The 17875-nt window shown below is 43.4% G+C and overlaps 1 protein-coding gene across 5 annotated transcripts in view; it reads right to left on the bottom strand.

Annotated features, from left to right (window-relative positions):
* LOC311124436 (focal adhesion kinase 1-like) overlaps positions 1–17875 on the bottom strand; it is a 129871-nt gene that overhangs the window by 32065 nt on the left and 79931 nt on the right. For all 5 annotated transcript variants that reach the window (XM_084158299.1, XM_084158296.1, XM_084158298.1 and 2 more), the window contains 7 exons: positions 13882–13979; positions 13586–13670; positions 11822–11922; positions 7815–7930; positions 7610–7710; positions 7112–7201; positions 6785–6989 (listed from right to left, as the gene is read on the bottom strand). In XM_084158299.1, the coding sequence (XP_084014425.1) occupies positions 6785–6989; positions 7112–7201; positions 7610–7710; positions 7815–7930; positions 11822–11922; positions 13586–13670; positions 13882–13979 (796 nt within the window). The remainder of the gene's footprint in view (positions 1–6784; positions 6990–7111; positions 7202–7609; positions 7711–7814; positions 7931–11821; positions 11923–13585; positions 13671–13881; positions 13980–17875) is intronic.

The following is a 17875-nucleotide window of genomic DNA, read 5'->3' as shown; positions in this document are numbered from 1 at the left end:
ATGTTGCACTTGGCATCTGTCCACAGGGTGTAATAACGCGTGGGAAGGCAGGCAGGCGGGCAGGCAGGCGGGCAGGCAGGCAGGCAGGCGGTTGGCTTGTTAAAGGGTGGTCTCTGAACTGAAGCCCTCCGCTGTGGAGCCGAGATAGAGGCTGGAGAAGATGGCTAGGTGACGGTGAGGTTAAAGAACCACTAGTGCCAAGAATGCCGATCTGGCAAGACGTGGTCAAGCAGCCAGACAGACAGCCAGTCTCTCAGGTCAGCTCAGTGCACTGCAGAGCAGATAGAAAGCCTCAGCCTCAGAGACATGGCACATAGGGTTTGGTTTGGACAGCCCTCTTTTTTCCATGGAACTTAATAATACTGTCCCCTCCCTGCTCAGAGTACAGAGTTCTCCTCTCATAGTGAGACTAGCTGGAGTCATATCTGCATGACAATACCACAGAGCTGACTTTAAAACTGACTTCACAACTTACTTTACAGCTTTACAACTGACTTCCAAGCAGCAGCTATGTACAGTACAGTAGTACCATGTAAGGGTATATTACAGTGGTACCATGTAAGGGTATATTACAGTGGTACCATGTAAGGGTATATTACAGTGGTACCATGTAAGGGTATATTACAGTGGTACCATGTAAGGGTATATTACAGTGGTACCATGTAAGGGTATATTACAGTGGTACCATGTAAGGGTATATTACAGTGGTACCATGTAAGGGTATATTACAGTGGTACCATGTAAAGGTACATTACAGTGGTACCATGTAAGGGTATATTACAGCGGTACTGTCACGCCCTGGCTCTGGGACTCTTATATGTTGAGCCAGGGTGTGTAGTTTCTATGTGTTTGTGTTCTGTGGTTAAGTTCTAGTGCTTGTGTTTCTATGTTGGCCGGGGTGGTTCTCAATCAGAGGCAACGTGAATCAGCTGTTGCTTGTTATCTCTGATTGGGAACCATACTTAGGCAGCCGTTTGGGCATTGTCATTTGTGGGATCTTGTTCCGTATGGTGTGTATTGTAACCAAGGACTTCACGTTTTGTATCGTTTGTTGTTTTGTTTGTTCAATAAATAAGTATGTTCACTTATCACGCTGCGCATTGGTCCACTTCCTCAGCCGATCGTGACAGGTACCATGTAAGGGTATATTACAGCGGTACCATGTAAGGGTATATTACAGTGGTACCATGTAAGGGTATATTACAGTGGTACCATGTAAGGGTATATTACAGTGGTACCATGTAAGGGTATATTACAGTGGTACCATGTAAGGGTATATTACAGTGGTACCATACATTATTAAATACAAATACACACTTCAGCAACAATAAGGGAGAATCATGTTTGTTATGACTGGTTTTGTATCTGAGGTTCATCATTTTCATTCAACTGACATGTGGAGACAGATCCTGCCTTAGTACTGCAGAAGCCAGTCAATCAGTCTCTGTAATCAGTCTGTGAGACCAGTCTGTGAGACCAGTCTGATCTCAACCCTCTGTTACTCATTTCTCATTGGTAGTTGCTTTTTCAATGGGAAAATGACTCAGGTCATCTACATTTACATTTACATTTTACATTTTAGTCATTTAGCAGACGCTCTTATCCAGAGCGACTTACAGGAGCAATTAGGGTTAAGTGCCTTGCTCAAGGGCACATCGACAGATTTTTCACCTAGTCGGCTCGGGGATTAGAACTAGCGACCTTTCGGTTACTGGCACAACGCTCTTAACCACTAAGCTACCTGCCGCCCCAGGTAGTTCTGCATGCACGCACGCACGTACACACACACACACACACATACATATACATATACATACACACACACAGACACACAACCCTTTTTGGCAGCTGCGCTCCCTAATTTATATTATTATGATATAAAACAAGTCTCGACCAACGAACCCCACATCAAATGCCTTTTAAGGGCCTGGCTTTTCATGTAAATAGTATTAAGAGTGTAAATATTGACATGGTTTCCAGGACACAGCCCTCTCTGCCATGTTGCTGGAGCACCATAACATGACCGATGTGGTGGGAGTTAGAAAGACAAGTATAAATTGGAGGTGTGACTCATGCTGAGTTTTAAACAGTATAATAAAAGCACAGCCCTTAATATGCACTCTTATTTTCCGACATGTCTTCTCTGTGTAAACCAGGGGCACTATGATGGGAGACAGCATGGCAGGCAACAGGACGGCTCATACAGATGCAGCAGCTATAGCTCTGTTCCATAGCAGTCATTGATGGAAAGGAGCCAGATCCCTACGTCATGGAGTGAAGTTAAAACTACCTCATCATGGACCCAGGGTATCTTACCTGGACATCCAAATGCCTAGCAACACAAGTGTGAGCATGCATAGAAATGATGCTCACACTTCATTCTCACAAAAACCCTACCCTGTCAAAGAAGGGAAAATGTCCAGCACTACATCAGAGGGGAAGTCGAAGCCAGTTACCAGGGTGTCTGTCTAGACCTTTTCTGGGAAGGAATGTCTTCAGTGTTACCTAAAGGTTCTTTCCTCAACTCCATACAGACCTTTCTGCAAATGCTACATTCATTTTTGGACATTTAAATAAATTATTCTTGAAGAATATACCTTATGAATGCCTCAAGAGCTTAGTTCACCCGTCAGAACCAAAAATATAAGCTTGTTTCACTCCATTGCTTGTAAACAATGTAATTGTTAACACTGTATAGCTTCATAAAAAGGTTCAAACTATCATTCGGATATCATGGATGGTCAGTCCCTGCATCCATAGCTCTGTCTATGAATTTGAGTGAGGTTACATTTCTCCAGCCCCGTTCCTCAGCTGTTTACCGAAATAGTGGCGGGGTGTCCCTTTGTTATTTTTGTAAACTGCAGATTGTCGCTTTCACGCCGTCCAAAATAAACCTGGGTTAAACACATATCAAACACTTGAGCTGCACTCAATATAGTTTGCCCCATAAAATGAAACCAATAGAATAGTCCCCAAAAGTGCGAACTCCAAGCTAAATAAAACGCACAGGTCTGACTCCCTCACCAATGGAAACCTAAGGATAGAAGGCAAGATGAGGGTAGGGCCTTGTCGGCCTTGCATTAAAGAACATAATTGGTTAAGGAAAACTGTGATAAATAAAAAAGTATATCAGTTTCACTTAAGGACCAAAGGATTGACAGCCGTCCCATATAGATTGCAAAATAGTTGGGAAGAGATCTTTGACGTACCGATCCCATGGCATAGTGTTTATGAACTGACACGCAAAACGACACCGGATTCAAAAATTTGAATCTTTCAATTTAAATTATTATATAAAATTCTTGCTACCAATAGAATGTTATTTATATGGGGGATACAATCTTCCCAGCTCTGCAGATTTTGCTGTGAAGAGATAGAATCATTAGATCATTTGTTTTGGTTCTGTCCATTTGTAGCTTGTTTTTGGACACAGGTCCAGGAATGGCTAAAGGATTGCAATATTTACCTGGAACTAACCTTGCAGATAGCATTACTGGGTGATCTGAAAAGTCATAGTCAATCAATCAATAATATAATAATACTTTTAGCAAAAATGTTTATTTTTAATTCACAATCTGTAGAAGCAATGAGAATAGAAAGGTTCAGAACTTTTGTAAAACATCACAGTACGGTTGAAATATATATGGCAAATAGAAATCCTATATGGATGGTGTTAAGAGATAGATGGGAGGTATTGAATAGAGTTGAAGGATGGGACTAATAACAAATAACAACAAATAATAACAAAGATAGCTAATAATGTAAGCATACTGTGTCCATAATAAGTATATAGGTTGTATGTTGGGAGCTTTTGGGAAAGAGCACAGTTAGAAAGATATGGCATTTAGAAGCAAACCGGATGGACATCATGAAAATGATCGGAGAGGTTGAGAGTAGAAGAAGTTCAGGAGCAAAAAAATAAATAAATAAATATATATATATATATATATAGATATAGAATTATTGTAAAATTAACTCTGTCCATAAGGTGTAGATAGTAAGTATAGACCGGAAGTAGAGGCCTGGGCGTTGTTGTTCACTAATTTACTCCAAGTAGGGAAAGGATGGTGGGGTTGAAAAGTAATAAAGGGGAATATATATATAAAAAATAAAAATAAACATGGGGGATTGGAAGTGATGCAGACAATTACATTGATAGAAGATACAATCTATCTGCAATATTAAGCTGATCCATCCCCCCCCAAAAAAAAAAAAAAAAAAAAAAGAAAAAAGATGAGGGTAGGGCCCTGGCACTGTCCCTCTCAGTTACCATCCCAACGATGAGGTCATCCCAGACAGGAAGTGGGACAGACGGGCACGGTCTGGCGAGTCAGAGCTACTGAGGGTCGTCACTGGTCACCACAGCCACAAAGCCATAAACCCCGCCTATCTCGACAATTTCTCTTCTTAAAATGTGATTTTAAACCTTACCCTGACCTTAACCCTGTTTTCATGAATTTTATAGCCAATTTTGACTTTGTGGCTGTGCTATCTAGTGGAAAACAACTGAGAGGGACTTCCCTATGTCCCATGCCACCCAGAGGTATGACTGACCTCAACTGAATCACAGAACCCAAAACACCATGAAGCCAAGTGTCACCCAGAGGTATAGCTGACCTCAACTGAATCACAGAACCCAAAATACCATGAAGCCAAGTGTCACCCAGAGGTATGACTGACCTCAACTGAATCACAGAACCCAAAATACCATGAAGCCAAGTGTCACCCAGAGGTATGACTGACCTCAACTGAATCACCGAACCCAAAACACCATGAAGCCAAGTGTCACACAGAGGTATGACTGACCTCAACTGAATCACAGAACCCAAAACACCATGAAGCCAAGTGTCACCCAGAGGTATAGCTGACCTCAACTGAATCACAGAACCCAAAATACCATGAAGCCAAGTGTCACCCAGAGGTATGACTGACCTCAACTGAATCACAGAACCCAAAACCCCATGAAGCCAAGTGTCACCCAGAGGTATGACTGACCTCAACTGAATCACAGGACCCAAAACACCATGAAGCCAAGTGTCACCCAGAGGTATGGCTGACCTCAACTGAATCACAGAACCCAAAACCCCATGAAGCCAAGTGTCACCCAGAGGTATGACTGACCTCAACTAAATCACAGAACCCAAAACACCATGAAGCCAAGTGTCACCCAGAGGTATGACTGACCTCAACTAAATCACAGAACCCAAAACCCCATGAAGCCAACTGTCACCCAGAGGTATGACTGACCTCAACTAAATCACAGAACCCAAAACACCATGAAGCCAAGTGTCACCCAGAGGTATGACTGACCTCAACTAAATCACAGAACCCAAAACACCATGAAGCCAAGTGTCACCCAGAGGTATGACTGACCTCAACTAAATCACAGAACCCAAAACACCATGAAGCCAAGTGTCACCCAGAGGTATGACTGACCTCAACTAAATCACAGAACCCAAAACCCCATGAAGCCAAGTGTCACCCAGAGGTATGACTGACCTCAACTAAATCACAGAACCCAAAACACCATGAAGCCAAGTGTCACCCAGAGGTATGACTGACCTCAACTAAATCACAGAACCCAAAACCCCATGAAGCCAAGTGTCACCCAGAGGTATAGCTGACCTCAACTAAATCACAGAACCCAAAACACCATGAAGCCAAGTGTCACCCAGAGGTATGACTGACCTCAACTAAATCACAGAACCCAAAACACCATGAAGCCAAGTGTCACCCAGAGGTATGACTGACCTCAACTAAATCACAGAACCCAAAACCCCATGAAGCCAAGTGTCACCCAGAGGTATGACTGACCTCAACTAAATCACAGAACCCAAAACACCATGAAGCCAAGTGTCACCCAGAGGTATGACTGACCTCAACTAAATCACAGAACCCAAAACACCATGAAGCCAAGTATCACCCAGAGGTATGACTGACCTCAACTAAATCACAGAACCCAAAACACCATGAAGCCAAGTGTCACCCAGAGGTATGACTGACCTCAACTAAATTACAGAACCCAAAACACCATGAAGCCAAGTGTCAGCCAGAGAACTGGGCATGTAGTACAGTATATCTACCTGTACAAACAAGACAGTCAATTCCACCTTCAATGAATGAACTGTGTGGATGCTTTTGTGACAGAGTGCCATCTAGTGACCAAGAATGAAAATCTATCTAGATGGGGTCGGCAACAGACGGCCCGCAGGCCAAAACCGGCCTGCGACTGATTTACTTTGGCCCCCCAATAAAAAAATAAAATTATTTTAGTTTTTGTTCACAAAAAACTGTAAATCAGCAGGAATTCAGCTAAAAATGAATTTAATTGAGAAAATCTGTTCCCAAGTATTCCCACAAATAAAAAAAGAGACGTGATTGTGTTTCAATATAATCAAGGTATGAAATTATTTTACTATTTTTGGGCTTAGTTGTGGTCAATTTGCATTGTACAAATTATTATAATTATTTTAAGGCTTCCCGACCATTCGCTCCGACAAAAATCTCCCCCTCTATGAGAAACATTTGGAATTGGAATTTCAGTTTACTTCCTGAATTGACTGAATTGAAATGGAATGTACTCCAACCCTGATAGGTATGCATTATTTTTCCTCCTCAGTCAATGTACTTCAGTCCAGACTCAGTGAAAGCTACAACTGCAAAATACATTTAGCTAAAGTATGGCTCTTATGACGTTGTAGTTGTAGGAGATAGTCTTCGAGATATGATAACACACCATGCACTACAGCAATGTACATGCAGATAGACCGACTGACGGACGTACCTGAGGTGGGCTTTGAGCTCTGTGAAGCGGGGTCTCTTGCTAGGGTCGTAGGCCCAGCACTTGGTCATCAGGCTGTACAGGGTGGGGGGGCAGTTGTGGGGCATGGCCAGACGCTCTCCATTCTCTATCCGGCCGATGACATCGTTGTTCTTCACCCCCTGGAAGGGTTTGACTCCGTAGATGAGGATCTCCCACATACACACACCTGGAGTACAGAGAAACATATATTTATTTAAACCATAATTTATCAGCTAATAACATACAGCCTTTGTCTTAAAAGTTTTTGAGTACTGTTTGATAAGTACTGTTTCAAATTCCCAAACTCACCAAACATCCACACGTCACTGGCTGAGGTAAAGCGTCTGAAGTTAATAGACTCTGGTGCCATCCATTTGATAGGCAGTTTCCCTTTGGAGGCTGGGGGGAGAGGTGAAAGCATGACTTTTTTTGGGTGCTCAAATGATTTTATTGTGATTGGTTTAGACAGGTACACATAGACAAAGGAACAAGTGACAAGACCGAACGAGACAAACACATCCCCTCCCACAGGACTTCCCTAACCCATAGTTAGATTAGTTGTTCACAACAGCATTCTTACAGAGTCATATGCTGATGAAAGAGCAGTTATGTTTCTTTCACTCGCCCCATGCATACGTGCTATAGATATTTCCATGTTTATAATGGCCATTGAATGACAGCAGCCACTGCTGTCTGCTTAAAGAATGAGGAACCTAATGCATGACTTACTGATAACAAAAACAGCAGAAATTGATCTCCTCTGGTATGCTGTGGACAGTTAGTCCCCAGAACAGGTGAAACTCCTACCTTTGTAATAGGAGCTGTCCTCCATGTATCGAGACAAGCCAAAGTCTCCCAGTTTAACACAGTCCACTGAGGATACCAGCACGTTCCTGGCAGCTATATCCCTGCAAGAAGCAGACGTGGTTACAATGGAAAAGAGAAGAGTAGTGAGTTTACAGGAAACACACACAAGACATATTAATAAGGCTAGATTGGGGTGAGGGCTTACCTATGTACAAACCGCTTGCTCTCCAGGTAGGCGAGTGCTGTGCTTAGCTGGAAAGCGTAGAGAATCAGTGATGCCAAGTCGAGATTGTATTTTCTGACTTGCAGGAAGGAGCGTAGCTATAAAGATGGGAAGTGAAAACAAAAGATAATACTCACTTTAGCATGCACATTACTACGTACAGGACCGGATTAATGCAGGGGCTTACCGGGGCTGAAACCCCTGGGCCCAGGCCCGTGGGGGGCCCAAGAGAGAAAAAAAACATAAAAAAAAAAAAACATTAAAAAATCAATAATAATAAAGGAAATATATACAGTGCATTCGGAAAGTATTCAGACCCCTTGACTTTTTCCACATTTTGTTACATTACAGCCTTATTCTAAAATTGATTAAATTGTTTTTTCCCTCTCATCAATCTACACACAATACCCCATAATGACAAAGTAAAAACAGGTTTTTAGAAATCTTTGCAAATGTATTACAAATAAAAACGGAAATATAACATTTACATAATATCCAGACCCTTTACTCAGTACTTTGTTGAAGTACCTTTGGCAGCGATTACAGCCTCGAGTCTTCTTGGGTATGACGCTACAAGATTGGCACACCTGTATTTGGGTAGTTTCTCCCATCCTTCTCTGCAGATCTCAAGCTCTGTCAGGTTGGATGGGGAGCGTTGCTGCGCAGCTATTTTCACGTCTCTCCAGAGACATTCGATCGGGTTCAAGTCCGGGCTCTGGCTGGGCCACTCAAGGACATTCAGAGACTTGCCCAAAGCCACTCCTGCGTTGTCTTGGCTGTGTGCTTAGGGTTGTTGTCCTGTTGGAAGGTGAACCTTCACCCCAGTCTGACGTCCTGAGCGCTCTGGAGCAGGTTTTCATCAAGGATCTCTCTGTACTTTGCTCCGTTCATCTTTGCCTCGATCCTGAATAGTCTCCCAGTCCCTGCTGCTGAAAAACATCCCCAAAGCATGATGCTGCCACCACCATGCTTCACCGTAAGGATGGTGCCAGGTTTCCTCCAGACGTAACCCTTGGCATTCAGGCCAAATAGTTCAATCTTGGTTTCATCAGACCAGAGAATCTTGTTTCTCATGGTCTGAGAGTCCTTTAGGTGCCTTTTGGCAAACTCCAAGCGGGCTGTCATGTGCCTTTTACTGAGGAGTGGCTTCTGTCTGGCCACTCTACCATAAAGGCCTGATTGGTGGAGTGCTGCAGAGATGGTTGTCCTTCTAGAAGGTTCTCCCATCTCCACAGAGGAACTCTGGAGCTCTGTTAGAGTGACCATCGGGTTCTTGGTCACCTCCCTGACCAAGGCCCTTCTCCCAAGATTGCTCAGTTTGGCTGGGCAGCCAGCTCTAGGAAGAGTCTTGGTTCCAAACTTCTTCCATTTAAGAATGATGGAGGCCACTGTGTTCTTGGGGACCTTCAATCCAGCAGAACTTTTTTGGTACCCTTCCCCAGATCTGTGCCTCGACACAATCCTGTCTCGGAGCTCTACGGACAATTCCTTCGACCTCATTTCTTGGTATTTGCTCTGACATGCACTGTCAACTGTGGGACTTTATTTAGACAGATGTGTGCTTTTCCAAATCATGTCAAATCAATGGAATTTACCACAGGTGGACTCCAATCAAGTTGTAGAAACATCTCAAGGATGATCTGAGCTCAATTTCGAGTCTCATAGCAAAGGGTCTGAATACTTATGTAAATAGCTAATCATCAGATGGGGGGAGGAGAGGAGGTAGGGGGCCCATGTGGGCAACTGGGGGCCCTGCCTTGATTGGGGAACTGATTAATAATAAATAAATCAATAAAAACATGTGACTGGTCAATTGTGTGAGTCAGGGGCTGGGCCCAAGCATTTTTTTTTAGTATTTTTTATTTATTATTATAATACTTTTTTATCCAAACACAGGAGCCCACTCTCAATGTTCAAAATACACCAGAGAGCAGAATTTAGCCACAGAGGATCAAATGTTTATAAAAAATAACTGTGGATTAAGTTTATACAGGTAGCCTATCTGCCAAAATAAAGGAAACACCAACATAAAGGTCTTAAAAGGGTGTTGGGCCACCACTAGCTGCCAGAACAGCGTTAATGCGCCTTGGCATAGATTCTACAAGTGGACCTAAACCATGCCAGGAAACTGCACCCCACACCATAACATATACTTTGTATCCCTCATTTACTCAAGTGTTTCCTTTATTTAGGCAGTTACCAGTATGCCTACAGTCGGAAAGGCCACAGCTTGGGCAGCATGGGTGCCAAATATATGTTACAGCTTGTTGCGTTGTGGCCATAGATTTATAATCAATAGAAGGGTTTTGGAACCTCTTACCCTGGCAACTTGACTGTTACACTCATGGGTACACTTGCAATGGATGTCAGGGAACTGCCATCTATGGATTACATTTCTATGGTTGGTTGCGGCTGTCAGTTTGCCTTATTGCAGATTTCAAAATACAATCGCTGGAAAAACCTACATTTTGGAAAGCAAATGCCTACTGCTGAAAAGAGAAGACTAATCTGTCTGTAGAACCAATACAATTTTTTTTTCTCAACAACTCCCAATGTTTTGCTAACAGCAGCACTGTTTTTAAAAGTAGCTCATCTTGCGACAGGCTATTTCCATGACGAGTGCATCAGCCATCACCGTGAGTAGCATATGGCTTTATCTTCATCATTAGGTGAGTCAGTGTGCCACTGGAAATGATATTTAGTAGCCTACTGTAGCCTATGATATATAGACTGTATATATATTGCCTCCTGATATTGTACAATCTGCGTGTGGCTTCATTGGCCTGGGCTATTATTTGTTTTAATTCCAGTCAGATCAGCCGCTCATTTCAGTCATTTGTGTGGTATTAAAAAAAGATTCCGCTAATGTCTTCTGTCATGTAAATGACATAGAATTGCATGAAATGTGTGTTTTTTTAAAGGCCGTTTTTTTTTTGACCCTGCTAAAAATAAATCCTCATGTGTGGAAATCCTAAAACCGCCTCTGCTCAACTGTAGCCTATGCCACATGGCAAACGTCATTATGGCTGTGAGAGTGTGATTTGAAGGAGTCAGGTGCAGGAAGGTAAATCACAGAATACTGAGTTTATTCTGTAGTACACAGTTACGCTGGATAGCGTCAACAGTCCAGTGCGCAAAACAGGCGCACTGGAACAAATACAGGCACACAGGGAAAATATACCCCGGCAATACAAAGAACAGGTAGCTACACCGAGCTACACTCATCTCACATGAAACAATCACCCACAAGGACAAGGGGGCAGAGGGAACACTTATACATGTACTAATGAGGGGAATATGAACCAGGTGTGTGTAATTGACAAGACAAAACAAATGGAATGATGAGATATGGAGCGGCAGTGGCTAGAAGGCCGGTGACGACGAACGCCGAAGCCTGCCCGAACAAGGAGGGGAGGCAGCTTCGGAGGAAGTTGTGACAATGGCTTTATTATAAAGGGGCTTTTTATTCAACAGTAAATTTACCACGCATTGAATTGCATCTTGGTGCACGGATTTGTTTACAGAAAATTCTGGTGTGCCGGGAAAGAGGGGCTGTACTTTTTTTTTTTTAAAGCCCCGGGGCTATGATTTCTTAATCTGGCCCTGATCACATATGACATAGTTACTAACTGCCTTCTACAATGTACTGCATGAACCTTGAAATTGAACCTTGATTGTGATGCCTCTATCCACCACTAGATGGCAATCACTAACAGCTGAAACCATGTGAAAGGTAGAAGAAGTACCATCCAAGACAAAATGGGTGAAAAAAAATCTAAACTCAAATTCCAGGAAGTCATACAACACTACTCTTCAGCATGAGCTATAGGTTACTGTTACTGAGCCTGAGGTCATCACTGTTAAACTGATTCCTGTACTAAAGGTACTTCCTGTATTAAAGCGCTGTACTGTGTGTGTGTGTGTGTGTGTGTGTGTGTGTGTGTGTGTGTGTGTGTGTGTGTGTGTGTGTGTGTGTGTGTGTTCTGTACCTCTCCCAGTGTACACAGCTCCATGATGATCCACACTGGGTTTTCTGTGATCACTCCAATCAGCTTCACTATGTGGGGGTGGTCAAACTGACGCATGGTCACTGTATGTGGACAACACACACACACACACACACACACACACACACACACACACACATACACACACACACACACACACACACACAGACTCACACACACACACAGACACACACACAGACACACACACACAGACACACACACACACACAGACACACACACAGACACACACACACACACACACACAGTCAGCGGGAGCAAACAATCAAATGCTGAGTGTAACTTAATAGTCCAGGGGTTAGCTAGGCTACAGCTTATAGAATCAGGTCACTGTATGTGGGGCGAAAAGGTAGAGAGTGAAATGAAGACTGATTATATAGTGGATTTTTATTAATGTCTATGATAAATGTCAAGGCTGTTATGAAGGAAGCAGGTCCATGTTTACAGTGGGATATTTTAGGATGGCTCAGTCTCAAACCACCATCTTTGTTTTCTCTCAGACAACATCTCATCAATCCTGCTGCTACTGAGTACCTCGTGTGGAGAGGATGGGAGGAGAGGAGAGGAGAGGAGAGGAGAGGAGAGGAGAGCGGTGCGGTGTTGGAAGGGAAGGAGAGGGGAGGGGTCAGGAGAGGAGAGGAGAGGAGAGGAGAGGAGAGGAGAGGAGAGGAGAGGAGAGGAGAGGAGAGGAGAGGAGAGGAGAGGAGAGGAGAGGAGAGGAGAGGAGGAGGGGTGGAGAGGAGAGGAGAGGAGGAGGGGAGAAGAGGAGGGCAGGGGAGAGGAGAGGAGAGGAGAGGAGAGGAGAGGAGAGGAGAGGAGAGGAGAGGAGAGGAGAGGAGAGGAGAGGAGAGGAGAGGAGAGGAGAGGAGAGGAGAGGAGAGGAGGGGAAGAGAGGAAAGGAGGGGACAGGAGAGGAGAGGCGAGGCTGGGGTTGGAGGGGAAACACATAGCCTTTATGGAGGTGATGTGCTATTTGATGTTTTAGAGCAGTGTGTGTGTGTGTGTGTGTCTGTGTGTGTTTGGGTTTTGTCTGTGTGTGTGTGTGTGTGTGTGTGTGTGTGTATGTGTGTGTATGTGTGTGTGTGTATGTATATATGTGTAGTGTTAGAGAGAGAGTGCGTGGGCATGCATGTGTGTGTGTCTCAGACTTCAGCAAGGGGAAGGAAAGGTGTGTGCATTGCACTGGGGAACTCAGCAGGACTGTACTAGTGTAAACCCACTTTCTCTAAACCCATCCCTCTCTAAAGCGGTGCTCTGTGCTCCCCAGTCCCCCTGCAGCCTCCCACAAATTCCTGCTGTGTTTTCATACATGGGGGTTAGCTCAGTCCCACCTTGTCTGGTCATTTCATCTGGATAAAGGAGCCTTTCTCTCTGTCAGGAGCACTGGAGCTGAAGAGCAGTTAGGTCTTCTGCTTTTCAAAAACCCACTGCTACACTAAGGCTACGTCACAAATGGCACCCTATTCCCTATCAAGTGCACTACTTTTAGTGCATTATATAGGAAATAGGGTGCCATTTGGGATGCATCCCAAATCTCTGCATGTTCTAGCACTAAAAAGGTAGAACTCTCTGTCTGAGATTGCTATGCTGAGAATGCACCCTAGATTTGAACTAAAAGGGTACGTGTTCAACCCTCAGTAGTATACACATAACTGGTGGAATACGTATGAAGTGCAAGATATTGTATGTGCTGTGATCAAGAAGGACTACAGGAGGTGTGTTACTTACGAGCTTCTTGTAAAAACTTCTCCCTGACACTATCAGAGGTGCAGTTCTTACACGTCTTGATCGCCACAGACAGAGCAGGGTTTTCCTACAGAGAGAAATAAAAAAAAACGAATAAAAAATCTGAAAATGGTCGTTTAAATAAATCTAAGAGGATTGTGTCTTGTTTTTCCACAGGTCTATATGCACCCTATTCCATATGTAGTGCATTCATTTTGAACAGGGCCCATAGAGCTCTGGTCAAAGTTAGTGCGCTACATAGGGAATAGGGTGCCATTTGGGACACAACCTAGGCCTACCGGGCTCATGTAGACTCCCTGGTGGACGTCCCCGAACTGTCCCTCTCCGATACAGCGGCCAAGCTCAATCCTCTGCCTCTGAATCTCATAGTCCCTGGCTGGGTACAACACACAGCATTAGACACACTGACTCTATAATCTCATAGTCCCTGGCTGGGTACAACACAGCGTTAGACACATTGTCTTTATTACCGGCAATGGGTGGTATGGCCGTCCGATTGATTGATGTGAAATCTATCTGGTCTTAGCTGATCACTGAAGATCACAGTACAACATGCAATAATGCAATTCCATTCAAATCAGGATTACCAAGGCTGACCATGGAGTTGCATGCAATGGCTGATTTGTTGAATAAATACAATCATATTGTCAATTTGAAATCACCATGCAAAAAGTTTCAGCAGACATGCCAAGACATAATCCTATTTTACCCTTGAAATGTACAACATTATGAAACAGTATGATGGCTTTAAATTATATCTATCTATCTATCTATCTATCTATCTATCTATCTATCTATCTATCTATCTATCTATCTATCTATCTATCTATCTCTGGGCTGGACAGTGTATATTAATGAACAACACTAGATATCCAGGGTGGATAGAAATCAATCAAAACACTACATGTACTGCTATATTGGCAAAATCGAAACAAAATCACAAAAACACCATCACACAAGTCAAACCATAGGTAGACCTGGGTCACATGGTAAATATTTTCAAATACTTCATTTAGGTTGGATATTGGCCTTGTGCGACCACTCCATTGATTCAATTGTACTTGGCACACTAAATCAAGTGTAGCTAAAGTATTTGAAAGTATTTGACATGTATGGTTGACCCTGGTCTGACAACCACAATACAACCAAAAAGCAATCCTCAAGTACAGGGTCGAGACGGACACCATTACCTTCCTCTAGTCCATAGTATTCTGCAGGGCAGTTCATGTGAGGAGACATCTTTTAGAAGTACATCAACATTGGAGGAACATAATTTTAAATTGTTTAAACTGTATAAAAGGTCCCCCTTCCTTTGTCCCTGGTTTGGAGAAACACATGACTAACTCAGAGTGCTTTTCTGGCAAAGGGGAGTGACATTTGTTGCATGTAGAAGACAGTCAGTGCAAACGAACTGCAGGGAGATAAATACCCTTGGACTACACTGACATTTGTCAGCAGCCTCTGTTGCTGGCTGGCTGGCTATGTGTGTGTGTGTGTGCGTGCGTGCACAAAATATAAACGGCTAGTGTTTCAGGCTATGTTAAATACTTCTCCACTGTTATGATATAAAGTAGACTATGGAGTCGTGTGGACAACACTCTTAGAAAAAAGGGTTCCAAATGTCACGATCATCATAATGAGTGGACCAAGGCGCAGCGTGATATGCGTACATCTCTTTAATAGTGTACTTAGCAACACGATACAAATAACAAAACAACAAAACGAAACGTGAAGTCCTCGGTCATACACAAACCTACACGGAACAAGATCCCACGAATCACAAGTGCACAAAAGGCTGCCTAAGTATGGTTCCCAATCAGAGACAACAAGCAACAGCTGATTCTCGTTGCCTCTGATTGAGAACCACCCCGGCCAACATAGAAACACATAACCTAGAACAGAACATAGGAAACGAAACATAGACACTACACAAAGAAACTAACACCCTGGCTCAACATACAAGAGTCCCCAGAGCCAGGGCGTGACACCAAAAGGGTTATTCCGCTGTCCCCATAGGATAACCCTTTTTGGTTCCAGATAGAACACTTTTTGGTTTCAGGTAGAACCCTTTTTTGGTTCCATGTAGACCCTTTCTACCTGAAACCAAAAAGGGTTATTCAAAGGGTTCTCCTATGGTTCTCCTATTCTCCTATGGGGACAGCCGAAGAACCATTTTAGGTTCTAGATAGCACCTTTTTTTTCTAAGAGTGTAGGAGAAAGGACAGATATGTCATGAAAAATGAAATGTTGAGAGGAAACTGTTTGAATAAGCAGTCAAAGCAGCAGTGACAGCAGAACACACAGTCGCAGTCACAATCACAGTCAGTCACAGTCACAGTCACAATCATAGTCATAGTCACAGTCACAGTCATAGCCAGTTCATTCTACTAACAGTGACCCACAGATCCACCTCATGCACTCTGTGTTGGGTATTCCCTGTGTACATATGATTCTAGCTATTTGTGAACTACTCTCTATGAACAGTAATAGTTATAGATGAACATAAAATAACTGACAAACATACAGTGGGGAGAACAAGTATTTGATACACTGCCGATTTTGCAGGTTTTCCTACTTACAAAGCATGTAGAGGTCTGTAATTTTTATCATAGGTACACTTCAACTGTGAGAGACGGAATCTAAAACAAAAATCCAGAAAATCACATTGTATGATTTTTAAGTAATTAATTTGCATTTTATTGCATGACATAAGTATTTGATACATCAGAAAAGCAGAACTTAATATTTGGTACAGAAACCTTTGTTTGCAATTACAGAGATCATACGTTTCCTGTAGGTCTTGACCAGGTTTGCACACACTGCAGCAGGGATTTTGGCCCACTCCTCCATACAGACCTTCTCCAGATCCTTCAGGTTTCGGGGCTGTCGCTGGGCAATACGGACTTTCAGCTCCCTCCAAAGATTTTCTATTGGGTTCAGGTCTGGAGACTGGCTAGGCCACTCCAGGACCTTGAGATGCTTCTTACGGAGACACTCCTTAGTTGCCCTGGCTGTGTGTTTCGGGTCGTTGTCATGCTGGAAGACCCAGCCACGACCCATCTTCAATGCTCTTACTGAGGGAAGGAGGTTGTTGGCCAAGATCTCGCGATACATGGCCCCATCCATCCTCCCCTCAATACGGTGCAGTCGTCCTGTCCCCTTTGCAGAAAAGCATCCCCAAAGAATGATGTTTCCACCTCCATGCTTCACGGTTGGGATGGTGTTCTTGGGGTTGTACTCATCCTTCTTCTTCCTCCAAACACGGCGAGTGGAGTTTAGACCAAAAAGCTCTATTTTTGTCTCATCAGACCACATGACCTTCTCCCATTCCTCCTCTGGATCATCCAGATGGTCATTGGCAAACTTCAGACGGGCCTGGACATGCGCTGGCTTGAGCAGTGGGACCTTGCGTGCGCTGCAGGATTTTAATCCATGACGGCGTAGTGTGTTACTAATAGTTTTCTTTGAGACTGTGGTCCCAGCTCTCTTCAGGTCATTGACCAGGTCCTGCCGTGTGGTTCTGGGCTGATTCCTCACCTTCCTCATGATCATTGATGCCCCACGAGGTGAGATCTTGCATGGAGCCCCAGACCGAGGGTGATTGACCGTCATCTTGAACTTCTTCCATTTTCTAATAATTGCGCCAACAGTTGTTGCCTTCTCACCATGCTGCTTGCCTATTGTCCTGTAGCCCATCCCAGCCTTGTGCAGGTCTACAATTTTATCCCTGATGTCCTTACACAGCTCTCTGGTCTTGGCCATTGTGGAGAGGTTGGAGTCTGTTTGATTGAGTGTGTGGACAGGTGTATTTTATACAGGTAACGAGTTCAAACAGGTGCAGTTAATACAGGTAATGAGTGGAGAACAGGAGGGCTTCTTAAAGAAAAACTAACAGGTCTGTGAGAGCCGGAATTCTTACTGGTTGGTAGGTGATCAAATACTTATGTCATGCAATAAAATGCAAATTAATTACTTAAAAATCATACAATGTGATTTTCTGGATTTTTGTTTTAGATTCCGTCTCTCACAGTTGAAGTGTACCTATGATAAAAATTACAGACCTCTACATGCTTTGTAAGTAGGAAAACCTGCAAAATCGGCAGTGTATCAAATACTTGTTCTCCCCACTGTATATTCCAGTTAAGTGAAGAACAATCCAAATAAAACTGCTACAAAAGTAGTAGACACAAAACTTAACCATGAAAATAAAAGATGAAGAACTGAAAGACACCTAACAACAACTTGACCCCTGTAGCTATGGTGCTTTGAGAG

This window comes from Coregonus lavaretus (assembly GCF_964263955.1).
Source record: "Coregonus lavaretus genome assembly, chromosome: 3".
Classification (NCBI taxonomy): Eukaryota; Metazoa; Chordata; class Actinopteri; order Salmoniformes; family Salmonidae; genus Coregonus; species Coregonus lavaretus.
The sequence above is the reverse complement of the archived record's forward strand: the minus strand, read 5'-3'. Positions and strand labels throughout refer to the sequence as shown.